This window comes from Amblyraja radiata, chromosome 25 (assembly GCF_010909765.2).
Source record: "Amblyraja radiata isolate CabotCenter1 chromosome 25, sAmbRad1.1.pri, whole genome shotgun sequence".
In the NCBI taxonomy this organism is placed as follows: domain Eukaryota; kingdom Metazoa; phylum Chordata; class Chondrichthyes; order Rajiformes; family Rajidae; genus Amblyraja; species Amblyraja radiata.
The window spans coordinates 34,209,423-34,237,033 of NC_045980.1; the positions used below are offsets into that span (position 1 = coordinate 34,209,423).

General features: G+C 48.9%; 1 protein-coding gene across 1 annotated transcript in view; it reads left to right on the plus strand.

Moving 5' to 3' along the window:
* Nucleotides 1-27,611, plus strand: part of LOC116987190 (WSC domain-containing protein 2-like) — a 109,004-nt gene that overhangs the window by 70,763 nt on the left and 10,630 nt on the right. Inside the window, exon 8 of the mRNA XM_033043066.1 lies at nucleotides 26,221-26,496. Within this exon, the coding sequence (XP_032898957.1) occupies nucleotides 26,221-26,496 (276 nt within the window). The remainder of the gene's footprint in view (nucleotides 1-26,220; nucleotides 26,497-27,611) is intronic.

Here is a 27,611-nt window from a genome sequence, read left to right on the forward strand (position 1 = left end):
CTATCCTACACACCCTGGAGACGTGAGTTTACACCGAACCAATTAACCTACAATTAATTTGGAGTGTGGAATGGAAACCAAAGATCTCGGAGAAAACCCACGCTGGTCACGGGGAGAACGTGCAAACTCCGCACAGACAGCACCCGTGGTCAGGATCGAACCCGGGTCTCTGCTGCTGTAAGCGCTGTAAGGCAGCGACTCATCCGCTGCACCACCGCGCTGCCCCTTTCCCTGATCCTAATGAGTAGGATAGGACTAATGTATTGGGTGTTCGCTGGTCGGCACGGACTAGGTGGGGCTGAAGGGCCTGCTCCTCCTTTGCTTCTCTAACGTCTAAAGTTTATAGAGTCATGGAGCGATACAGTGTGGAAACAGGCCCTTCAGCCCAACTTGCCCATACTGGTCAACATGTCCCATCTACGCTAGTTCCACCTTCCTGCATTTGGCCCGCATCCCTCCAAACCTGTCCAGTCTATGAACCTGTCACCCATACACTAGTTCTATCCTACACACACTAGGGACAATTTACAGGCTCCTACCTAATTACTCCAGCATTTGGGTCTTTCTTTGGTGTAAACCAGCATCTGCAGTTCCCTCCTCCACATTGCCAAGACGTCTTGAGAATTCAATGGTTTGCTAGTAGATTATAGCCGTAGTCAGTAGGGCAGCGCGTAGAGTTGCTGCCTCACGGCGCCAGAGACCCAGGTTCGATTCCGACTTGGGTGCACTCTGTACAGAGTTTGTACGTTCCCTCCGTGAATTGCGTGGGTTTTCTCCAGGCGCTCCGGTTTCCTCCAACACGCCAAAGACGTGCAGGCTTACGGTAAAAATTGCAAATTGGCCCTAATGTTTGTAGGATAGTGTGAGTGTGCGGGGATCGCTGGTCGGCGCGGACTCAGTGGGCCGAAGGGCCTGTTTCCACGCTGTATCTATAAACTAAACTAAACTAGACTCGTTTAGTGTGTCGAGGTACAGTGAAAGACTATTGCTTGTGAGCTATCCAGTCAATACAACGTCTATATATAATTCCAATCGAGCCGTCCACAGTGTACAGATGCAGAATAAGGGGAGTATCGTTTAGTGCAAGATAAAGTCCAGTAAACTCCAATTAAAGATAGTCTGAGGGTCTCCACTGTAGTAGCTCAGGACTACTCTCTGCTTGTGGTAGGATGGTTCAGTTGCCTGATAACAGCTGGGAAGAAACTGTCCCTGAATCTGGAGGTGTGTGCGTCTTCACGCTTCTGTACCCATGTATAGTATTTCCACTGACTGGATAGCACGCAACAAAAGCTTTTCACTGTACCTCGGTACATGTGACAATAAACTCAACTCAAACTCTTGCCTGATAGACAATAGACAATAGACAATAGGTGCAGGAGTAGGCCATTCGACCCTTCGAGCCAGCACCGCCATTCAATGTGATCATGGCTGATCATCCCCAATCGGTACCCCGTTCCTGCCTTCTCCCCATATCCCCTGACTCCGCTATCTTTAAGAGCCCTATCTAGCTCTCTCTTGAAAGATGGGAGAGGGGAGAAGAGGGAGTGAGACTGGTCCTTGCCGAGGCAGCGTGAGGTGTAGATGAAGCCAATGGAAATGGAGGTCGGTTTGCGCGATGGTCTGGGCTGGGTCCACAACTCTTTGCGATTTATTGCGGCCTCGGATGGAGCCGAAACAAAACCGCGCTGCGATGCATCCCGATAAAAATGCTGCCTACGCCGCATCGGTAGATGTTGGTGAGGGTTGTCTAGCGACATGCCAAACTTCCTAAAAGCCCTGTCCCACGGTACGAGTTCATTCCAAGAGCTCTCCCGAGTTTAAAACAAAATCAAACTCGTGATAAGCACGGAGAATGAACGTAGCGGGTACGTCGGAGCTCGGGGACGTCTCTTAGCGGTAACGGCAGGTACTCGGGAAGACTCACTAACGGCAGGTAAAGCACGGGAAGACTCGTGAAGATTTTTCAACGTGATGAAAAATGTCCACGAGGGCCCCGAGTACCGACGAGCGGCCATTACCGTAAATCTCCGACATCGAATCAGGGCAAACTCGGGGAGAACTCTTGGAATGAACTCGTACCGTGGGACAGGGGTTTTAGCCTCCTGAGGAAGCCGAGGCATTGTTGGAGCACTCTCCGCGTCAAAACCATGACGGTGGTTTATTAACCTGTGCGTCTCTGGAGTGTGGGAGGAAACCGAAGATCTCGCAGGTCACGGGGAGAACGTACAAACTATGTACAGACAGCATGAGTCGCTTGTTCAGAGGAAGAGGAAATATCCACAAGAGAGGCATTTATCGCTTGTAATCTCCTGTCCGTGGAAGGATACATATGTTATCCCCACCCCCTCCCCGGGCACTTTCCGTTGCAACCGCAAGAAATGCAACACCTGTCCCTTCACCTCCCCCCTCGACTCCATTCAAGGACCCAAGCAGTCGTTCCAGGTGCGACAAAGGTTCACCTGTGTCTCCTCCAACCTCATCTACTGCACCCGCTGCTCTAGATGTCAGCTGATTTACATCGGGGGAGACTAAGCGGAGGTTGGGCGATCGTTTCGCCGAACACCTCCGCTCAGTCCGCAATAACCTACCTGAACTCCCGGTGGCTCAGCACTTCAACTCCCCCTCCCATTCCCAATCCGACCTCTCTGTCCTGGGTCTCCTCCATTGCCAGAGTGAGCAACAGCGGAAATTGGAGGAACAGCACCTCATATTCCGCCTGGGGACCTTGCGTCCGGATGGCATTAACATTGAATTCTCCCAATTTTGCTAGCCCTTGCTGTCTCCTCCCCTTCCTCAACCCTCTAGCTGTCTCCTCCCACCCTCCCATCCGCCCGCCCTCAGGCTCCTCCTCCTCCTCCCCTTTTCCTTCCTTCTCCCCCCCCCCCCCACCCCCCATCAGTCTGAAGAAGGGCTTTGGCCCGAAACGTCGCCTATTTCCTTCGCTCCATAGATGCTGCTGCACCCGCTGAGTTTCCCCAGCAATTTTGTGTACCTTACATATGTTGAGCGTTTGACGGCACTGGGGTTTAGAGGGCTGGGGGGGGGGGGGGGGGGGGGGGAGGACACCTCACACCTCATTGTGTGCATGGATGGCTGGTCGACGCGGTGTATCTCTAAAGTCTAATTTGGACAGACTGGTGGGGGGCTCGGGGAATAAAACTGATGGCATGAAACATAGAAACATAGAAACATAGACAATAGGTGCAGGAGTAGGCCATTCGGCCCTTCGAGCCTGCACCGTCATTCAATATGATCATGGCTGATCATCCAACTCAGTATCCCGTACCTGCCTTCTCTCCATACCCTCTGATCCCCCTAGCCACAAGGGCCACATCTAACTCCCTCTTAAATATAACCAATGAACTGACCTCGACTACCCTCTGTGGCAGGGAGTTCCAGAGATTCACCACTCTCTGTGTGAAAAAAGTTCTTCTCATCTCGGTTTTAAAGGATTTCCCCCTTATCCTTAAGCTGTGACCCCTTGTCCTGGACTTCCCCAACATCGGGAGCAATCTTCCTGCATCTAGCCTGTCCAACCCCTTAAGAATTTTGTAAGTTTCTATAAGATCCCCTCTCAATCTCCTAAATTCTAGAGAGTATAAACCAAGTCTATCCAGTCTTTCTTCATAAGACAGTCCTGACATCCCAGGAATCAGTCTGGTGAACCTTCTCTGCACTCCCTCTATGGCAATAATGTCCTTCCTCAGATTTGGAGACCAAAACTGTACGCAATACTCCAGGTGTGGTCTCACCAAGACCCTGTACAACTGCAGTAGAACCTCCCTGCTCCTATACTCAAATCCTTTTGCTATGAAAGCTAACATACCATTCGCTTTCTTCACTGCCTGCTGCACCTGCATGCCCACTTTCAATGACTGGTGTACCATGACACCCAGGTCTCGCTGCATCTCCCCTTTTCCTAGTCGGCCACCATTTAGATAATAGTCTGTCTCAATGATAAGATGCCTCAACGAGACCAGCCTGTTCTTCCCACTGACAATCCGACCAGTGAATCGGCCACTTCCAGCCGTTACCCCGACGGCAGCAATTACAACCTGTACCGATGCATTGGGTGAGTCTTGAAATGGCTGCCGGCACTGTGCTGGCAGGCCGAGACATCTGTGCGTGTGGGAGTCTGGTGGGAGGCAAGTGCAATTAGCACCTCCCTTTCACAAGTGGCAATTCAGTCAATGCCAAGCAACAATGATGAAAAGAATGGGTCGACTGGGCTTATATTCACTGGAATTCAGAAGGATGAGAGGTGATCTTGTAGAGACATATACAATAGACAATAGACAATAGACAATAGACAATAGGCACAGGAGCAGATGGCGGTGCTGGCTCGAAGGGCCAAATGGCCTGCGGCAGGCCATTTGGCCCTTCGAGCCAGCACCGCCATTCAATGGGATCATGGCTGATCATCCCCAATCAGTCCCCCGTTCCTGCCATCTCCCCATATCCCCTGACTCCGCTATTTTTACAGTAAGTGTAAATTGTAAATTGTCCCTGGGTTAAGATTAATGTACGGGGTTGCTGGTCAGTGTGGACTTGGTGGGCCGAAGGGTCCCCTGACTCCGCTATTTTTAAGAGCTGTCTATCTAGCTCTCTCTTGAAAGCATCCAGAGAACCTGCCTCCACCACCCTCTGAGGCAGAGAATTCCACACACTCACCACTTACAATTCTTAAGGGAAGGGACAGGCTAGATGCAGGAAAAATGCTCCCGATGTTGGAGGAGTCCAGAAACAGGGGGGTCACAGTTTAAGAATAAGGGGTAGGCCTTTTAGGGAAAACTTTTTCACCCAGAGAATTGTGAATCTGTGGAATTCTCTGCCACAGAAGGCAGTGGAGGCCAATTCACTGGATGTTTTCATGAGAGAGTTAGATTTAGCTAACGGAATCAAGGGATATGTGGAGAAAGCAGGAACGGGGTACCGATTCTGGATGATCAGCCATGATCATATTGAGTGGCGGTGCTGGCTCGAAGGGCCGAATGGCCTACTCCTGCACCTATTTTCTATGTTTCTAACAAACAATTCTTTACTCAGTGTGTCACTCCGAATGCTCTGTTCTACGTTTTCCTGGATCCCAATCCCCGTTGTCCCATTTTCACACCTGACACAACCTTATCACTGTGTCTCCCTCTCCCCTGAACGGTCTCGACCAGAAACGTCGCCCATTCCTTCTCTCCAGAGATGCTGCCTGTCCCGCGAGACCCTTCTTCAGACTGATGTCGGGCGGGGGGGGGGGGGGGGGGGGGGGGGAGGGAGATACATAGATAAGGAAGTCTAAGGTGTGAAAATAGGGCACAGGGGATGGAGATCAAGGGAAATCAAAGAGATCTGGTTTTGCTGGACGTTTCGATTGATCGATTGGTCAAATATAATCATCTTTGCCTGCATTAGTAGTCTGATATCATGATAATAGGATTACAATCATGCTCTGATGTTTCTTCATTTCTTATATTATTACTCAATCTGTTACATTGCCCTGCACCCTCCAAATATATGGAATTACAATTAAGCTGTTTCATAAAGCAGAATTTAATTGGAATTGTTTGTGTCATTTCTGGGATATGGGATTACACCCAGCAAGGTCATAGCTAATGTGGCAGCAATCTTCCCAGAGGGGAGACGATGAAAGGTGAAGCTATATTATTTTTGTGTCTTGTTGTGCGTTTGTGTGGCGCTTGTGGAAGCAGTGAGGAAGACAAGCCGGGGCAGCGGGGGCGAAGGCTGCGGACGCCAACAGGATGGACAAACCCATCGGGAAGGCTGGCTCCGTCCGGGGGGGGGGGGTGGGGGGATTCACCGGGAAGGGGGGAGGATGCTCCTCAAACTGCGGAGCATCCTGGACAATATGGCTCACCCCCCCCCCCCTCTCCGTGACACACACTGGCCAACCTGAGGAGCACCTCCAGCAACAATAATAATAATAATAAATTTTATTTATGGGCGCCTTTCAAGAGTCTCAAGGACACCTTACAAAAATTGAGCATGTAGAGGAAAAACATGTAAGGGGAATGAAATAAATAGTAGAGAAATGACTAGTACACAAAGTAAAGACAGAATTCAATACAAAACACAGTATGAGGCAATTAATGCACAGATGAAAAGGGAGGGGGACGTGGGGCTAAGGATAGGCAGAGGTGAAGAGATGGGTCTTGAGGCGGGACTGGAAGATGGTGAGGGACACGGAATTGCGGATCAGTTGGGGGAGGGAGTTCCAGAGCCTGGGAGCTGCCCTGGAGAAGGCTCTGTCCCCATTCCGTCACAACAGACTGGTCCCACCAAGATGCAGCACAGAACGCCACAGGAGATCCTTCTTCCCTGTGGCTATCAAACTGTACAACTCCTGCCCCATCTGTTGTGGGGTTGACTGTGTGAGACTGACACCCCCCCCCCCCCCCAATCTTTGATCCCCCAAGCAGTCTCCAAAAACTCAATGACTCCACCTTGCTTGCTCATCGGTGCTGGCTCTGATTTGTTACGCACCTTTTCATGCCCCTAGTTCCCCTCTTCCCCCACTCTCAGTCTGAAGAAGGGTCCCGCCCCGAAACTAGTTTTAGTATACAAACTTAAAGCACACGGCATTGGGGGTTCAGTATTGATGTGGATAGAGAACTGGCTGGCAAACAGGAAGCAAAGAGAAGGTGTAAACGGGTCCTTTTCACAATGGCAGGCAGTGACTAGTGGGGTACCACAAGGCTCAGTGCTGGGACCCCAGCTATTTACAATATATATTAATGATCTGGATGAGGAAATTGAAGGCAATATCTCCAAGTTTGCGGATGACACTAAGCTGGGGGGCAGTGTTAGCTGTGAGGAGGATGCTAGGAGACGGCAAGGTGACTTGGATAGGCTGGGTGAGTGGGCAAATGTTTGGCAGATGCAGTATAATGTGGATAAATGTGAGGTTATCCATTTTGGTAGCAAAAACAGGAAAGCAGACTATTATCTAAATGGTGGCCGACTAGGAAAAGGGGAGATGCAGCGAGACCTGGGTGTCATGGTACACCAGTCATTGAAAGTGGGCATGCAGGTGCAGCAGGCAGTGAAGAAAGCGAATGGTATGTTAGCTTTCATAGCAAAAGGATTTGAGTATAGGAGCAGGGAGGTTCTACTGCAGTTGTACAGGGTCTTGGTGAGACCACACCTGGAGTATTGCGTACAGTTTTGGTCTCCAAATCTGAGGAAGGACAGAGTGCAGAGAAGGTTCACCAGACTGATTCCTGGGATGTCAGGACTGTCTTATGAAGAAAGACTGGATAGACTTGGTTTATACTCTCTAGAATTTAGGAGATTGAGAGGGGATCTTATAGAAACTTATAAAATCCTTAAGGGGTTGGACAGGCTAGATGCAGGAAGATTGCTCCCGATGTTGGGGAAGTCCAGGACAAAGGGTCACAGCTTAAGGATAAGGGGGAAATCCTTTAAAACCGAGATGAGAAGAACTTTTTTCACACAGAGAGTGGTGAATCTCTGGAACTCTCTGCCACAGAGGGTAGTCGAGGCCAGTTCATTGGCTATATTTAAGAGGGAGTTAGATGTGGCCCTTGTGGCTAAGGGGATCAGAGGGTATGGAGAGAAGGCAGGTACAGGATACTGAGTTGGATGATCAGCCATGATCATATTGAATGGCGGTGCAGGCTCGAAGGGCCGAATGGCCTACTCCTGCACCTAATTTCTATGTTTCTATGTTTCTATGTTTCTATGAAACGTCACCTGTTCCCCGTTCTCCAGAGATGCTGCCTGACCCGCTGAGTTACTCCAGCATTTTGTGTCGATACTGTTCTGCCTTCAAACGTGTCTCTATTCTCTACTGTACGTAAGAGTTAGGCAGCAGCTCTACCACTATGCCACCGTGCCACCCTTCAAAAGAATGCCCGTCCTGACTCAAGAGAGTCCAGAACCAGGGGGTCACGGTTTAAGAAGAAGGGGTAGGCCATTTAAGACTGAGTTGAGGAAAAACTTTTTCACCCAGCATGTTCTGCCAACTCACCCTCCCTTTCCGAATCCGACCTTTCTGTCCTAATCTCTCTATCTTAATCTTGCTTTACCTCCCCCCCCCCCCAACCTCGACTCCATCCAAGGACCCAAGCAGTCGTTCCAGGTGCGGCAGAGGTTCACCTCCTCCAACCTCATCTATTGCATCCGCTGCTCTAGGTGTCAGCTGCTCTACATCGGTGAGACCAAGCGCAGGCTCGGCGATCGCTTCGCCCAACACCTCCGCTCGGTTCGCAATAACCAACCTGATCTCCCGGTGGCTCAGCACCTCAACTCCCCCTCCCGTTCCCAATCCGACCTTTCTGTCCTGGGCCTCCTCCATGGCCAGAGAGAGTCTCACCGCAAATTGGAGGAGCAGCACCTCATATTTCGCTTGGGCAGTTTACACCTCAGCGGGTATGAACATTGACTTCTCCAATTTCAGGTAGTCCCTGCTTTCTCCCTCCTTCCCCTCCCCTTCCCAGCTCTCCCACAGCCCACTGTCTCCGCCTCTTCCTTTCTTCTTCCCGCCTCCCTCCCCCCACCCCCACATCAGTCTGAAGAAGGGTCTCGTCCCGAAACGTCACCTATTCCTTCGCTCCATAGATGCTGCCTCACCCGCTGAGTTCCTCCAGCATTTCTGTCTACCTTCGAAATTCTGCAAAAGAACCGTGACACCCTGAGCAACGAGGGGAATAATTGAACTGGTTGTTCTAATCCACAGCGCCTGATGAATCATTACAACGCTCTTGCATATAAACCACATTGCCCCAAGCAAAGTGAACACAAAGCTGCTACTAATGTAAGATAATCACATTTCGCTACTCCTAACATTACACAGATAAATTAGTTTATACAGGATAATGTAATTATAAGGATATAATGACAACTTCGCAAATCAACAGTTCTCGACAAAAAGCAACTGATGGGAAATAATTAAGAGAAATTAGGAATGTAATCCAAATGCAATCTAGGATCTAGCGCCTGCCTGCATGATGGATGCCCAGTCTTCACCTCTTCCAGTGACTGCCACGCGTACAATTTACCAAATGCACTTTTCAATCTTTAGTCGTGGAGTCAGATAGCACGGAAAAAGCCCCTTCGGCCCAGTTTGTCCATGCCGACCAAGACGCTCGTCTGAGGTTGTCCGAAGGTAGACACAAAATGCTGGAGAAACTCAGCGGGTGAGGCAGCATCTACGGAGAGAAGGAATAGGCGACGTTTTGGGTCGAGACACTTCTTCAGATTTGAGCTAAGGACCAAGGAGGTCCTACTTCAGTTGCACACAGAGAGTGGTGAATCTGTGGAATTCTCTGCCACAGATGGTTGTTGAGGCCAGTTGGCTAGATTTAAGAGGGAGTTAGATGTGGCCCTTGTGGCTGAAGGGATCAGGGGGTATGGAGAGAAGGCAGGTACAGGATACTGAGTTGGATGATCAGCCATGATCATATTGAATGGTGGTGCAGGCTCGAAGGGCCGAATGGCCTCTACTCCTACACCTATTTTCTATGTTTCTCTGTTTACATAGCCCTGGTGAGACCACACCTGGAGTATTGTGTGTAGTTTTGGTCTCCTAATTTGAGGAAGGACATTCTTGCTATTGAGGGAGTGCAGCCTGGGTTCACCAGGTTAATTCCCGGGAATGCGGGACTGACATGTGATGAAAGAATGGATCGACTGGGCTTGTATTCACTGGAATTTAGAAGGATGAGAGGATATCTTATAGAAATATTAAAAATGGGATGGGACAAGCTAGATGCAGGACAAATGTTCCCGATGTAGGGGGAGTCCAGAACCAGGGGTCACAGTTTAAGAATAAGGGGTCGGCCATTTTGGACTGAGATGACGAAAAAAGTTTTCACCCAGAGAGTTGTGAATCTGTGGAATTCTCTGCCACAGAAGGCATTGGAGGCCGATTCACTGGATGTTTTCAAGAGAGAGTTAGATAGAGCTCTTAGGGCTAAAGGAATCTGGGGATGTGGGGTGAAAATAGGAATGGGGTACTGATTTTGGGTGATCAGCCATGATCATATTGACTGGCGGTGCTGGCTCGAAGGGCCGAATGGCCTACTCCTGCACCTATTTTCTATGTTTCTATGTTTCTGTGATATCCTTTCGACTTTGGAGATAAAGCATGGAGACAGGCCCTTCGGCCCAAATTGCCCATGCCACCCAAATTGCCCACCTGAGCTATTCCAGTATCCTTTAGACTTTACACTTTGGAGAAACAGGCCCTTCAGCCCACCGAATCTGTGCCGTCCAACGATCGCCACACACTACCACTGTCCTACACACATTAGGGACAATTTTCAATTTTTACTGAAGCCAATTAACCTACAAACCTGTACATCTTTGGAGTGTGGGAGGAAACTGGAGCACCCGGTGAGAAAACCTACGCAGGTCACGGGGAGAGCGTGCAAACTCCGTACAGACAGCACCCGTAGTCAGGATCGAACCCGTGTCTCTGGAGCTGAATCTATCGGTAATGTCCTACAAAGAAAAGTCTCCATGAATCTGATTTTTCATTTAGTCTTACAGTTCTTCAATATTATCAAACTGTTTCAGCATATTAATTGGTATATCTATTTGTCATTTACTTCGGTGTTAAAGCGGGATACAGATTACAGAGATAAATATTGACAATATATAACAAAGTCTGAAGGTTACCAGCATGGTGTTTCGATGCTGCATGAAGAAAGGAAGAGGCGGAGACAGTGGGCTGTGGGGGAGCTGGGAAGGGGAGGGGAAGGAGGGAGAAAGCAGGGACTACCTGAAATTGGAGAAGTCAATGTTCATACCGCTGGGGATGTAAACTACCCAAGCGAAATGTGAGGTGCTGCTCCTCCAATTTGCGGTGAGACTCTCTCTGGCCATGGAGGAGGCCCAGGACAGAAAGGTCGGATTGGGAATGGGAGGGGGAGTTGAAGTGCTGAGCCACCGGGAGATAAGGTTGGTTATTGCGGACCGAGCGGAGGTGTTGGGCGAAGCGATCGCCAGGCCTGCGCTTGGTCTCACCGATGTAGAGCAGTTGACACCTAGAGCAGCGGATGCAGTAGATGAGGTTGGAGGAGGTGCAGGTGAACCTTTGCCTCACCTGGAAAGACTGCTTGGGTCCTTGAATGGAGTCGAGGTTGGGGGGGGGGGGGGGAGGTAAAGCAAGATTAAGATAGAGAGATTAAGCTTCCTTTATTAATAGTCTGCCATACAAAGGTGTGCAAGAATCTGCAACGTCTCCCACGGATCAAGAGCCCATGAGTAATGTGGCAGCTACAGTGTGGCCTCAGCGAATCGTGCATCCGTTAAGCCCGTTTCATGCCGTAATCGCCTTTACTCGAGTGTAATTTTTACACCACATATTGACGATTATTGCTGTTGATTTTCCCAAGGGTTTTTCTTGCCTAATTTACAGTGTCGTCCCTCTGAGTGCATGTGAAATCCTTTTTAAAGACCGGCTGTAATATCCTGTAATGAAATACCACAGGGCTGATAATCCTCAGCGCCTTCTCCCCATTGCCTTCAAACAGGTGCGAAAATAATGTCCGGAACATTCCGCGGCGCACTTTGTTTTCCTGCCTTTTTATACACGTTATGGATTTCGAGTGGGCCGGCTGACGCTTGATTTAATTTATAAATAAATATACTTTTGCTCGATAATGAAAATTCATTGTTCTCTGGGGCAATATCACGGCCGATCTTTCTGTTGCCATGGCGATAAGGGAACAAACCTGCCACTGTGGGACTTGAAAGGATGTGAGTTTTAAACCAGGAGTCTAATGGTTTCAGCTCTTACTGATGTTGTTGTCAATGAAGGTAGACAAAAGTGTCTGGAGAAACTCAGCGGGTGCAGCAGCATCTATGGAGCGAAGGAAATAGGTGACGTTTCGGGACGAAACACTTCTGGAAATAGGCTGATCATCCCCAATCAGTACCCCGTTCCTGCCTTCTCCCCATATCACCTGACTCCGCTATCTTTAAGAACTCTATCTAGCTCTCTCATGAAAGCACGCAGAGAACCAGCCTCCACCGCCCTCTGAGGCAGAGAATTCCACAGACTCAAACTCTCTGTGAGAAAAAGTGTTTCCTCATCTCCGTTCTAAATGGCTTACCCCTTATTCTTAAACTGTGTGGCCCCTGGTTCTGGACTCCCCCAACATCGGGAACATATTTCCTGCCTCCAGCGTGTCCAAGCCCTTAACAATCTTGACTCCAGTAAAGTCCGATTAAAGATAGTCCGAGGATCTCCAATGAGGTAGATAGTAGCTCACGACTGCACTCTAATTAATGATAGGACGGTTCAGTTGCCTGTTAAAAGCTGGGAAGAAACTGTCTCTGAATCTGGAGGTGTGTGTGCGTGTTCACACTTCTGTACCTCTTGCCTTGATGGGAGAGGGGAGAAGAGGGAGTGACCGGGGTGAGACTGGTCCTTGATTATGCTGCTGGCCTTGCCGAGGCAGCGTGAAGTGTGTGTACTATTCTTAAAACCTTATACTTACATATGATTGTACAGCACTTTGTGGCAACTGTAGTTGTTTAAAGTGCTTTATAAATAAAGTTATTATTATATTAAATAAATAAAGTTATTATATTACACTATGTATAATAAGATTTTATTGAATTGCATGCAAAAAACAAATTTATACAACAAGGTATTATCGCAGATATTTAAGGTAGACAAAATTGCTGGAGAAACACAGCGGGTGCGGCAGCATCTATGGAGCGAAGGAAATAGCAACGTTTCGGGACGAAACCCTTCCGGGTTTCGGCCCGAAACGTTGCCTATTTCCTTTTGGGTTTCGTCCCGAAACGTTGCCTATTTCCTTCGCTCCATAGATGCTGCTGCACCCGCTGAGTTTCTCCAGACACTTTTGTCTACGCTGGAGTAACTCAGCGGGGACCAGGGCAGCGTCTCTGGAGAGAGAGAAGGAATGGGCGACGGAAACCGGAGCGCCCGGAGGAAACCCACGCAGGTCACGGGGAGAAAGTGTTCCAACTCCGCACGGAGGCAGCACCCTCCTCACCCTCCATCGACTCCGTCTACACCTCACGCTGCCTCGGCAAGGCCAGCAGCATAATCAAGGACCAGTCTCACCCCTCCCCCCCCCCCCGGTCACTCCCTCTTGTCCCCTCTCCCATCGGGCAAGAGGTACAGAAGTATGAAAACGCACACACCTCCAGATTCAGGGGCAGTTTCTTCCCGGCTGTTATCAGGCAACTGAACCGTCCTCTCACCAACTAGAGAGTGGCCCTGACCTCCCAACTACCTCATTGGAGACCCTCGGACTATCTTTAATCGGACTTCATCAGACTTTATCTTGCACTAAATATTATTCCCTTTATCCTGTATCTGTGCACTGTGGACGGCTTGATTGTAATCATGCGTAGTTTTTTCACTGGCTGGTTAGCACGCAACAAAAAGCTTTTCACTGTACCTCAGTATACGTGACAGTAAACTAAACTTATCTAACGTCAAGAACCAACGAATTTTTATTGTCATTTGCCCTCCGAGTCTATGTAGTACAGAGTTGATTTGGAGGTTGTAGTGTTTAACAGCCCGATGGCTGTGGGGAAGTAGCTGTTCCTGAACCTGGACGTTACAGTTTTCAGGCTCCTGTACCTTCTTCCCGATGGCAGGGGTGAAACGAGAGCGTGGCCAGCGTGGTGTGGGTCTCTGACGATGCTGGCTGCCTCGTTGAGACAGCGACTCCTGTAGATTCCTTCGACGGTGGGCAGTTTTGGGCCCCGTATCTGAGGAAGGATGTGCTGGCTCTGGAGAGGGTCCAGAGGAGGTTTACGAGAATGGTCCCAGGAATGATTGGGTTAGCGTATGATGAGCGTTTGGCGACACTGGGCCTGTACTCGCTGGAGTTTAGGATGGGGGTGGATCTCATTGAAGTTATTGAAGTTCTTTAGCCAGAGGGTAGTGAATCTGTGGAATTCTTCACCACAGGAGGCTGTGGAGGCCAAATCAGTGGATATTTTTAAGGCAGAGATAGATAGATTGTTAATTAGCACGGGTGTCAGGGGGTTATGGGGAGAAGGCAGGAGAATGGGGTTAGGAGGGAGAGATAGATCAGCCATGATTGAACGGCGGAGTAGACTTGATGGGCCGAATGGCCTAATTCTACTCCTATCACTTATGACCTTATGACCTTATGAAACTAACCAAATAGTGAAAGGCCTGGATAGAGTGGATGTGGAGAGGATGTTTCCACTAGTGGGAGAGTCTAGGACCAGAGGCTATAGGACGACAGATGGCACAATGGGCTAAGTGTTCGGCTGGCAACCGGAAGGTAGCCGGTTCGAATCCTGCTTGGAGTGCATACTGTCGTTGTGTCCTTGGGCAAGACACTTCACCCACCTTTGCCTGTGTGTGAATGTGTGTGAATGTGTGTGAGTGATTGGTGGTGGTCGGAGGGGCCGTAGGCGCAGATTGGCAGCCACGCTTCCGTCAGTCTGCCCCAGGGCAGCTGTGGCTACAGAAGTAGCTTACCACCACCGAGTGTGACTGAGGAGTGAATGAATAATGCGATGTAAAGCGCCTTGAGTATTAGAAAGGCGCTATATAAATCCCATCCATTATTATTATTATAGCCTCAGAATTATAGGACATACCTTTAGAAAGAAGATATTTCTTTAGTCAGAGGGTGTGAATCTGTGGAGGCCGTCAATGGGTATATTTGGGCCCCTATCCCTTCTTCCTGATGACCTCCACCACTGCGTCACCCTAATGCATGCATGCATGTGTGATACATGCATTTCACCATCAGTTTCATTACAGGTCTATGGCACACCGTTTAATACTCTTTCTAGTCCATCAAGTTTGTTCAAAGTCTCGTTTGTCCCAAGTCTAAACAAAATCATGAGATGGCAGTCACGGTGGCGCAGCGGTTTACAGAGTCGCTGCCTTACAGCAAAATGCAGCGCCGGAGACCCGGGTTCGATCCCAACTACGGGTGCTGTCTGTATGGAGTTTGTACGTTCTCCCCGTGACCTGCGTGAGTTTTCTCCGAGATCTTCTGTGTCCTCCCGCACTCCAAAGACGCACAGATTTGTAGGTTAATTGGCTTGGTGTAAATGTAAACATTGTCCAGTATAAAATTGTTCAGTGCTGAGTAATGCTCTACCTAAAGTTTTTCAGCGTACTACATCCAGATCCAGATTGGGTAGATGCACAGAATCTCATGCCCAGAGGACCAGAGGACATAGGTTCAAGGTGAAGGGGGAAAAGATTTAATAGGAATCTGAGGGGTAACTTTTTCACACAAAGGGTGGTGGGTGTATGGAACGAGCTTCTGGAGGAGGTAGTTGAGGCAGGGACTATCCCAACATTTAAGAAACAGTTAGACAGGTCAGTAGATAGGTCAGGTTTGGAGGGATACGGGCCAAACGCGGGCAGGTGGGCCTGGTGTAGCTAGGACATGTTGGCCGGTGTGGGCAAGTTGGGCCGAAGGGTCTGTTTCCACGCTGTATTATGCCCCTGTCCCACTTAGGAAACCTGAACGGAAACCTCTGGAGACTTTGCGCCCCATCCAAGGTTTCCGTGCGGTTCCCGGAGGTTTTTGTCAGTCTCCCCACCTGCTTCCACTACCTGCAACCACCTGCAACCTCCGGGGACCGCACGGAAACCTTGGGTGGGGCGCAAAGTCTCCAGAGGTTTCCGTTCAAGTTTCCTAAGTGGGACAGGGGCATAACTCTCTGCCTCAATGACTCTGTGTTGCACCATTCAATACAGTGTCTCGACCTTAGACTTTGCTTCAAACCTGAAATATCTCTCGCACTTCCATAGTTGTCTGGCCAATTGGTTTCCCCTTGAAGAAACGCCGAAAGTGTACTTAAACCAGTTGACGTCAATTCCTGCCCTCGATTACACGCTAATGTCCGACCATGAAATAAATTGATCCAAATAAAGGAAGCAATTCACGGATGAAGCCTTCTTATTATGACCAGTGTCAAGTAATAATCTGCAGAGCCACACTACTAAGTCAGGAGAGAGTCTGCAGTGTTTAGTTTAGTTTAGTTTAGTGATACAGGTTGGAAACAGGCCCTTCGGCCCACCGAGTCTGCACCGACCCCTGCACACTAATGCCCCTGTCCCACTTAGGAAACCTGAACGGAAACCTCTGGAGACTTTGCGCCCCACTCAAGGTTTCCGTGGAGGTTGCAGGTGGTTGCCGGAGGTTGCAGGTAGTGGAAGCGGGTAGGGAGACTGACAAAAACCTCCGGGAACCGCACGGAAACCTTGGGTGGGGCGCAAAGTCTCCAGAGGTTTCCGTTCAGGTTTCCTAAGTGGGACAGGGGCATTACACTATCCTACACCCACTAGGGACAATTTACAATTACAATAGACAATAGACAATAGGTGCAGGAGTAGGCCATTCGGCCCTTCGAGCCAGCACCGCCACTCAATGTGATCATGGCTGATCATCCCCGTTCCTGCCTTCTCCCCATATCCCCTGACTCCGCTATCTTTAAGAGCCCTATCTAGCTCTCTCTTGAAAGTATCCGGAGAACCGGCCTCCACCTCCCTCTGAAGCAGAGAATTCCACAGACTCACCACTCTCTCTGAGGAAAAAGTGTTCTTTTTCTCCTGGGAGAAAACCCATGTAGGTCTCGGGGAGAAGGTACACCAGGCCAACTAACCTCCAAATCTGTAAGGCGGCACGGTGGCACAGCGGTAGAGTTGCTGCCTCACAGCGCTTGCAGCACCAGAGACCCGGGTTCGATCCTGACTACGGGTGCTGTCTGTACGGAGTTTGTACCTTCTACCCCTGACTTGGTAACGGTACCTTAATTGATACATGTGACAATAAACTGACCTTAAAACCATGACCGCGTGGGTTTTCTCCGAGATCTTCGGTTTCCTCCCACACTCCAATGACTTACAGGTATGTAGGTAACTTGGCTTGGCTTCAACATAAATTGTCCCTAGTGTGTGTAGGATAGTGTACAGGGATCGCTGGTCGGTGCGGACTCGGTGGGCTGAAGGGCCTGTTTCCGCGCCAATAGACAATAGGTGCAGGAGTAGGCTATTCGGCCATTCGGCCCTTCGAGCCAGCACCGCCATTCAATGTGATCATGGCTGATCATCCCCAATCGGTACCCCATTCCTGCCTTCTCCCCATATGCCCTGACTCCGCTATTTTTAAGAGCCCTATCTAGCTCTCTCTTGAAAGTATCCAGAGAACCGGTCTCCACCGCCCTCTGAGGCAGAGAATTCCACAGACTCACAACTCTCTGTGAGAAAAAGTGTTTCTTCGTCTCTGTTCTAAATGGCTTGCCCTTTATTCTTAAACTGTGTGTGGCCCCTGGTTCTGGACTCGACCCAACATCGGGAACATGTTTCCTGCCTCTAGCGTGTCCAAACCCTTAATAATCTTATATGTTTCAATGAGATACCCTCTCATCCTTCTAAACTCCAGAGTGTACAAGCCCAGCCGCTCCATTCTCTCAGCGTGTGACAGTCCCGCCGTATCTCTAACTTAAACTAAACTAAAAATGTGGGTGAGGAAGCCGGAGCCCCTGGAGAAAACCCACGTAGGTCTCGGGGAGAAAGTACAGCAGGCAGCACCCGTAGTCGGGATCGAACCCGGGTCTCTGGCGCTGTGAGGCAGCGACTCTAACCGTGCCGGCCCAGTCGCCAGCCGCTTCCTCCCTCTTCCTCTTTCCGTCTGAAGAAGGGACCTGTCTCTGCCGCTGCAGTGCGCTGCGAGGTTTATATAAAGGTGCTAACACCCTTGAACTGGGCACGATGTTATTATCCGGGGATGTAATCTGTCAAGAGGCAGCGAATAACTGACAGGGATATCATTTCACCAGCAACCTGATTTATTTTCTTCCAGTGAGTCAATTATCTGCACGTCAGGCTTGATCTCCTCGAGGGTGAATGAAACCAGAAGGTATTCGTGGACAAGGGAAGGGGGGTTGTTTTTTCAATCAGACTTTCAATCGGTCAATTCCGCAGTCACGGCGTAGCAAGCATTTCATCGGGATCCATCGCAGGTCTCGGCCAAGGACGCCAACTGTCCCGTATTTGACCGCTACTGCTCGAGTCGGGTCGGAGCGCCGCGCCCGGACCCCGCCTCACCCACCCCGACGTAGTGCAGCCCCTGGAGTGCAGCAGCAGCAGCAGCAGCACCTCGCCCGTCCCCACGTAGAACAGCAAGATGAAGCCAGCAGAGTCCGATCAAGGATAGTCCGAGAGACATCAGAAGTGCATAATAGAGGGGTAGACAAAAATGCTGGAGAAACTCAGCGGGTGAGGCAGCATCTATGGAGCGAAGGAATAGGTGACGTTTCTGGTCGAGACCCTGAAGGAATAGGTGACGTTTCTGGTCGAGACCCTGAAGGAATAGGTGACGTTTCGGGTCGAGACCCTGAAGGAATAGGTGACGTTTCTGGTCGAGACCCTGAAGGAATAGGTGACGTTTCAGGTCGAGACCCTGAAGGAATAGGTGACGTTTCGGGTCGAGACCCTGAAGGAATAGGTGACGTTTCGGGTCGAGACCCGGAAGGGTCTCGACCCGAAACGTCACCTATTCCTTCCCTCCATAGATGCTGCCTCATCCGCTGAGTTTCTCCAGCATTTTTGTCATCAGTCTGAAGAAGGGTCTCGACCTGAAACGTCACCTATTCCCTTCCCTCCACAGATGCTGCCTCGCCCGCTGAGTTTCTCCAGCATTTTTGTCTACCTTCGATTTTTTTTTCCAGCATCTGCAGTTCTTTCTTAAACAGAGGTAGATAATAGTTCATGGGGCGACACGCTGGCGCAGCGGTAGAGTTGCTGCCTCCCAGCGCCGGGGCCCCGGGTTCGATCCTGCCCACGGGCGCTGCCTGTACGGAGTTTGTACGTTCTCCCCTCCCCCCCTCCGGGTGCTCCGGTTTTCTCCCATATCTCAAAAAAAACGTGCAGGTTTGCAGGTGAATTGGCTTGTAAATTCTCACTCGTGTGTGTGTGTGTGTGTGTGTGTGTGTGTGTGTGTGTGTGTGTGTGTGTGTAGTTCAAGTTCAAGTTCAAGTTCAAGTTCAAGTTCAAGTTCAAGTTCAAGTGAGTTTATTGTCATGTGTCCCTGTATAGGACAATGAAATTCTTGCTTTGCTTAAGCACACAGAAAATAGTAGGCATTTACTACAAAACAGATAAATGTGTCCATATACCATGATATAAATATATACACACATGAATAAATAAACTGGTAGTGCAAATAACAGAAAGTGGTTGCTAATAATCAGAGTTTTGTCCGAGCCAGGTTTAATAGCCTGATGGCTGAGGGGAAGTAACTATTCCTGAACCTGGTTGTTGCAGTCTTCAGGCTCCTGTACCTCCGCAGGATAGAACAGGTGTAAGGGTCGGCGCGGACTGGGTGGATCGAAGGGCATGTTTCCACGCTGTATCTCTGAAAGGTTCTAATGGAACCTCGTTGACGCTTCGATGTAGTGGAATGGTTTTTGATATCTGACTGGGCAACTCCCACCCGGACAAGTTTCAGAATCAATAATCCTTCCCACACAACAAGCGCCTCCGAATACGAGATCAATCAAGGCTCATTTTCTGCGCTCAGGGCTAAAATCCTGGATGCTGCCTGATACACTGCTGACAGAATAGCACACAACACAAAAAGGCAGTAGAGATGGTATCCAAGGCGATGGATGAGCAGAGAGGGGACAATGGGAGGGAGGTTAGTTTGTGTGATGGTCTGGGCTGTGCCCATCAAGTCAAGAGAGTTTATTGCTATTCTTGCTATTGAGGGAGCGCAGCGTAGGTTCACAAGGTTAATTCCCGGGATGGCGGGACTGTCGTATGCTGAGAGAATGGAGCGGCTGGGCTTGTGCACTCTGGAGTTTAGAAGGATGAGAGGTTATCTCATTGAAACATATAAGATTGTTAAGGGTTTAGAAACATAGAAACATAGAAATTAGGTGCAGGAGTAGGCCATTCGGCCCTTCGAGCCTGCACCGCCATTCAATATGATCATGGCTGATCATCCAACTCAGTATCCCGTACCTGCCTTCTCTCCATACCCTCTGATCCCCTTAGCCACAAGGGCCACATCTAACTCCCTCTTAAATATAGCCAATGAACTGGCCTCGACTACCCTCTGTGGCAGGGAGTTCCAGAGATTCACCACTCTCTGTGTGAAAAAAGTTCTTCTCATCTCGGTTTTAAAGGATTTCCCCCTTATCCTTAAGCTGTGACCCCTTGTCCTGGACTTCCCCAACATCGGGAGCAATCTTCCTGCATCTAGCCTGTCCAACCCCTTAAGAATTTTGTAAGTTTCTATAAGATCCCCTCTCAATCTCCTAAGTTCTAGAGAGTATAAACCAAGTCTATCCAGTCTTTCTTCATAAGACAGTCCTGACATCCCAGGAATCAGTCTGGTGAACCTTCTCTGCACTCCCTCTATGGCAATAATGTCCTTCCTCAGATTTGGAGACCAAAACTGTACGCAATACTCCAGGTGTGGTCTCACCAAGACCCTGTACAACTGCAGTAGAACCTCCCTGCTCCTATACTCAAATCCTTTTGCTATGAAAGCTAACATACCATTCGCTTTCTTCACTGCCTGCTGCACCTGCATGCCCACTTTCAATGACTGGTGTACCATGACACCCAGGTCTCGCTGCATCTCCCCTTTTCCTAGTCGGCCACCATTTAGATAATAGTCTGCTTTCCTGTTTTTGCCACCAAAATGGATAACCTCACATTTATCCACATTATACTGCATCTGCCAAACATTTGCCCACTCACCCAGCCTTTCCAAGTCACCTTGCAGTCTCCTAGCATCCTCCTCACAGCTAACACTGCCCCCCAGCTTAGTGTCATCCGCAAACTTGGAGATATTGCCTTCAATTCCCTCATCCAGATCATTAATATATATTGTAAATAGCTGGGGTCCCAGCACTGAGCCTTGCGGTACCCCACTAGTCACTACCCGCCATTGTGAAAAGGACCCGTTTACTCCTACTCTTTGCTTCCTGTTTGCCAGCCAGTTCTCTATCCACATCAATATTGAACCCCCAATGCCGTGTGCTTTAAGTTTGTAAACTAATCTCTTATAAGCCTTTTGTAAATCCATGCTGACTTTGTCCAATGATTTCACCACTTTCCAAATGTGCTGCTATCCCATCTTTAATAACTGACTCTAGCAGTTTCCCCACTACCGATGTTAGACTAACTGGTCTGTCTTCCTTAGTGAAGACGGAACCAAAGTAGTTATTCAATTGGTCCGCCATATCCTTGTTCCCTATGATCAACTCACCTGTTTCTGACTGCAAGGGACCTACATTTGTTTTAACTAATCTCTTTCTATTCACATATCTATAAAAACTTTTGCAGTCAGTTTTTATGTTCCCTGCCAGTTTTCTTTCATAATCTATTTTTCCTTTCCTAATTAAGCCCTTTGTCCTCCTCTGCTGGTCTCTGAATTTCTCCCAGTCCTCCGGTATGCTGCTTTTTCTGGCTAATTTGTACGCATCATCCTTCGCTTTGATACTATCCCTGATTTCCCTTGTTATCCACGGATGCACTACCTTCCCTGATTTATTCTTTTGCCAAACTGGGATGAACAATTTTTGTAGTTCATCCATGCAGTCTTTAAATGTCTTCCATTGCATATCCACCGTCAACCCTTTTAGAATTAATTGCCAGTCAATCTTGGCCAATTCACGTCTCATACCCTCAAAGTTACCTTTCTTTAAGTTCAGAACCATTGTTTCTGAATTAACAATGTCACTCTCCATCCTAATGAAGAACTCAACCATATTATGGTCACTCTTGCCCAAGGGGGCACGTACAACAAGACTGCTAACTAACCCTTCCTCATTACTCAATACCCAGTCTAAAATAGCCTGCTCTCTCGTTGGTTCCTCTACATGTTGATTTAGATAACTATCCCGCATACATTCCAAAAAATCCTCTTCCTCAGCACCCCTGCCAATTTGATTCACCCAATCTATATGTAGATTGAAGTCACCCATTATAACGGTTTTGCCTTTGTCGCACGCATTTCTAATTTCCTGTTTGATACCATCTCCAACTTCACTACTACTGTTAGGTGGCCTGTACACAACACCCACCAGCGTTTTCTGCCCCTTAGTGTTTCGCAGCTCTACCCATACCGATTCCACATCCTGCAAACTAATGTCCTTCCTTTCCATTGCGTTAATCTCCTCTCTAATCAGCAACGCTACCCCACCTCCTTTTCCTTTCTCTCTATCCCTCCTGAATATTGAATATCCCTGGATGTTCAGCTCCCAGCCTTGGTCACCCTGGAGCCATGTCTCCGTGATCCCAACTATATCATAGTCATTAATAGCTATCTGCACATTCAACTCATCCACCTTATTACGAATGCTCCTTACATTGAGACACAAAGCCTTCAGGCTTGTTTTTACAACACTCTTACCCCTTATACAATTTTGTTGAAAAGTGGCCCTTTTTGATTTTTGCCCTGGATTTTCCAGCCTGCCACTTTAACTTTTCACCTTGCTACCTATTGCTTCTACCCTCATTTTACACCCCTCTGTCTCTACGCTCACACATTTAAGAAACCCTTTCCCTTTAACTCCATCCTCCACTAGCCCATTCGACACCCCACCCCCCTTATTCAGTTTAAAACCACCTGTGTAGCAGTGGCAAACCTGCCTGCCAGAATGCTGGTCCCACACCTGTTAAGATGCAATCCGTCCCTTTTGTACAGTTCCCCCTTACCCCAAAACAGATCCCAGTGATCTAAGAATCTAAATCCCTGCCCCATGCACCAGTTCCTCAGCCACACGTTCAGGTCCCGTATTTCCCTGTTCCTGCTCTCGCCAGCACGAGGAACTGGAAGCAAACCAGAGATAACAACCCTGGAGGTCCTGCTTTTCAGCATTTTTCCGAGCTCTCTAAAGTCACGCTGCAGAATATTCATCCCCTTCTTCCCGACATCGTTTGTGCCGACATGCACTACCACTTCCGGATGTTCACCTTCGCCCTTGAGGATTTTCTGCACTCTGTCCGTGACATCCTGGATCCTGGCACCAGGAAGGCAGCACACCATCCTCGCATCCCGTCTGTTGCCGCAGAAACCCCTGTCCGTACCTCTCACAATGGAGTCTCCCACTACAATGGCGTTGCCTGCCTTAGGCCTTTTTGGTTTTGGCTCAACAGCCCTATTCGCATCGCAAGCCAGTCCGCCGCCCAGTGTAAACTCCTCTTCTGTCCCGACAGCTTCTAAGTGGGTGAACCTGTTCACAAGAGGTACAACACCCGGGGACGTTGGCATTCCATGCTTCCCTCCCGTTCTCACTGTCTCCCACCTTCTCTCTTCCAGTACCTTAGGTGTAACAATCGTACTGTAGGACTTGTCGAGGAACGACTCCGTTTCTCGGACGAACCGGAGGTCATCCACTTGCTTCTCCAGTTCCCCAACACGGCCCTTCAGGAGCTCAACCTGGATGCACTTCTCGCATTTGTAGCAGCCAGAGGCACCGGCGTTGTCCTTGACCTCCCACATACTGCAAGCATCGCACTTAATCAGCTTGCCTGACATCTCCTTCTTTCGTCTCCTCGCCGAAGACTCTCGAGCCAAAGACTCACACTTTACTCACAGGGCACTTCCCTCACAAGGCCGCTCACTCACTGCCGCTCGCCAAGAGCAGTCTTGCTTAAATTGCCTGATTTACCAATTTACAAACCAAATTCCTCAGTTTTCAACTGTTTTCCCAGCACTGAAACTGTTTTCACTTCTCTCCTCCCACTTGGGCTAGAGCCAATCAGTCGTATCTCTTGCTAAACTCCTGCTGCTGTTGTTGCTCCCAAACCTACAGCAGTTCTGAGTCAAGTCTGCCTGTCCTTGACCTGTACTTTAACTGTTTTCACTTCTCTCCTCCCACTTGGGCTAGAGCCAATCAGTCGTATCTCTTGCTAATCTCCTGCTGCTGTTGTTGCTCCCAAACCTACAGCAGTTCTGAGTCAAGTCTGCCTGTCCTTGACCTGTACTTTAACTGTTTTGACACGCTAGAGGCAGGAAACATGTTCCCGACGTCGGGGGAGTCCAGAACCAGGGGCCACAGTTTAAGAAAAAGGGGTAAGCCATTTAGAACAGAGTTGTGAGTCTGTGGAATTCTCTGCCTCAGAGGGCGGTGGAGGCAGGTTCTCTGGATACTTTCAAGTGAGAGCTAGATAGGGCTCTTAAAGATAACGGAGTCGGGATATGGGGAGAAGGCAGGAACGGGGTACTGATTGGGGATGATCAGCCATGATCACATTGAATGGTGGTGCTGGCTTGAAGGGCCGAATGGCCTACTCCTGCACCTGGCTGGCTTTACCTTGCACTAAACGTTATTCCCTTATCATGTATGGCTTACACTGTGAATGGTTCGATTGTAATCATGTATTGTCTTTCCGCTGACTGGTTAGCACGCAACAAAAGCTTTTCACTGTACCTCGGTACACGTGACAATAAACTAAACTGAACTGAAATTGAACTGAGATAGCGGGGGCCGAGAGTCTGGTGGGGACAGCCCTCGAACAAGGGAAGGGTTTGCCACATGAGTGGAAAAAGTTATGTTTTGTTTAAAAATAGATGAGAAAACGACTGCGTATGACAGAAATGAATGTAGAGTGGGTAGAGTGGATGTGGAAAGGATGTGTCCACCAGTGGGAGAGTCTAGGCCCAGAGGCCACAGCCTCAGAATAAAAGGACGTTCCTTTAAAAATGAGATGAGGAAGAATTTATTTAGTCAGAGGGTGGTGAACCTGTGGAATTCTTTGCCACAGAAGGCTGTGGAGTCCAAGTCAGTGGATATTTTTAAGGTGGAGATTGACAGATTGTCAGGGGTAATGGAGAGAAGGCAGGAGAATGGAATTGGGAAGGAGAGATAGATTAGCCATGATTGAATGGCGGAGTAGACTTGATGGGCCGAATGGCCTAATTCTGCTCCTAAAACATATGAGCTTGGTATGGTATAATATGGCACATTATTCTCCATTTATTTATTTACCTATTTATTTATTTATTTTTATTAGAAGCAAATGTACAAAAATTAGAAATAACGGCAGATGAAATAATACAGTTATTGTACAGTCTTCAATTTTAACTTTTAGCTATAGTTATTATTATGGCACATAATTATTATGGTACTATATTTGTCACCTGTACCGAGGTACAGTGAAGTTCATTGTTGTACACAGCTCAGTACAAGTGTCACTGTACATAAGCACTTATGAACGTATAGACACTTTTTTTTCCAGTTTAATTTAGTTGAGAGATACAGCGAATAAACAGGCCCTTCGGCCCACCGGGTCCGCGCCGACCAGCGATCCCCGCACACTAACACTACCCTGCACGCTCTAGGGACAATTTTACATTTACACCAAGTCAATTAACCTGTACGCTTTTGGAGTGCGGGAGGAAACCGAAGCTCCCGGAGAAATCCCACGCGGTTCACGGGGAGAACGTACAAACTCCGTGCAGACAAGCCCACCCGTGGTCGGGATCGAACCCGGGTCTCTGGCGCTGCGAGGCGGCAACTCTACCCGCTTGCGCCACCAATACTAATCAACGTGGCGATGTATGAAAAGTTTTTGAATTGGATAGATTGTCTTATCGCGAATAAAGTTCCTCTCTGGAAAAGAATGGTGGAATGTGAGAGATAGGAAAGGTGGGAGTTGAAACTTAGAAGCGGAGACGGGAGCAGTGGGTGGGATAGATGGCAATCTTCTCGGATTCAATGACACTTCTGCTTAATGGTTTGAACTCTGGTTCACCTTTACTCTATAATATAATGTTCACCCAGTTTAATTTTGCAATATAGTTATTATGTAAATCTGTTTCCTTTCTTTATTCCTTTATTCAGATGCAAGTTGTGCCTGGAATTTGAAATTTCTAATCACACCTAATTCACTACAAATTAACTTGCTGGAGAGAGATCGTAAAGTCAAATAACGTTCCTTTCTTTCACTACATTGTCTGCTGCGTTGTCATTCTGCTATTACTTTGCATTTTTTTTTAATTAATTACTGGAAATAAATGCTGGAATAACAGGCCTTATCATCAATATAGGACGGCTGGATGATTTTAGAGTGCTTTCATTTGCAGAGGCTTTACCTTCAGCAGCCGCGGCAGGAGCCTCGGTGGTGGTGGAGCCTCGACGACGCCGACTTTCTTCCCAATAACCCTTTCTGGCTTAATCCCTCCCTTCACCACCTCCACTTTAAATTCCATTTGGAATATTTTGGAGGACCAAGAAACCAAGAACCAAGACACCAGGACCTTCAGTGGCGGCAGCAGGAGCCTCAGCAGCAGTGGGAGCCTCAGCAGCAGCAGGAGCCTCAGCAGCAGCAGGAGCCTCAGCAGCAGCGGGAGCCTCAGCAGCAGCGGGAGCCTCAGCAGCAGCAGGAGCCTCAGCAGCAGCGGGAGCCTCAGCAGCAGTGGGAGCCTCAGCAGCAGCAGGAGCCTCAGCAGCAGCGGGAGACTCGGCAGCAGCAGGAGCCTCGGCAGCAGCAGGAGCCTCGGCGGCAGTGGGGACATTGTTGGCCGGTGTGGGCGAGTTGGGCCGAAGGGCCTGTTTCCACGCTGTACCACTCTGTGACTCTATGACTGTGGTTAGCAAACTTTAATTGAAGTCCTCTAATTTCCTGGGAACTCAATCTGGAATCACAACACGAGGCGACACGGTGGCACAGCGGTAGAGTTCACCCGTTCCTTCTCTCCAGAGACGCTGCCTGTCCCGCTGAGTTACTCCAGCATTTTGTGTCTATCTTCGGTATAAACCAGCATCTGCAGTTCCTTCCCACAAACTCCTTATTTCATGTTTGTTGCCGTAGAGTTGCAGCCTCACAGCGCCGGAGACCCGGGTTCGATCCTGACTACGGGCGCTGTCTGTATGGGAGAGAGTTTGCATGTTCTCCCCGTGACCTGCGTGGGTTTTCTCCGAGATCTCCGGTTTCCTCCCACACTCCAAAGACGTGCAGGTTTGCAGGTTAATTGGCTTGGTGTAAATGTAAAGGCAGTGGAGGCCAAGTCAGTGGAATGTTTAAGTTAGAGATAGATAGAATCATAGAATCATAGAAAATAGGTGCAGGGGTAGGCCATTCGGCCCTTCGAGCCTGCACCGCCATTCAATATGATCATGGCTGATCATCCAACTCAGTATCCTGTACCTGCTTTCTCTCCATACCCCCTGATCCCTTTAGCCACAAGGGCCACATCTAACTCCCTCTTAAATATAGCCAATGAACTGGCCTCAACTACCTTCTGTGGCGACCAAGCATAGATTCTTGATTAGTGCGGGTGTCAGGGGTTACGGGGAGAAGGCAGGAGAATGGGGTTACGGTTGGAAAGATAGATCAGCCTTGATTGAATGGCGTAGACCTGATGGGCCGAATGGCCTAATTCCGCGTCTGTAGGTTAATTGGCTTGGTGTAAATGTAAAATCGTCTCTAGTGTGTGTGTAGGATAGTGCTAGTGTGCGGGGATCGCTGGTCGGTGCGGAGTCGGTGGGCCGAAGGGCCTGTTTCCGCGCTGTATCTCTAAACTAACCAACAATAAAATCAAAAACACACTTTCTATTTGTGGTACTTCATTTAATTCCCCAGTACATGTGTACCGTTGGTGTCCAAATTGCCCTTGTGTGTAATATTAATA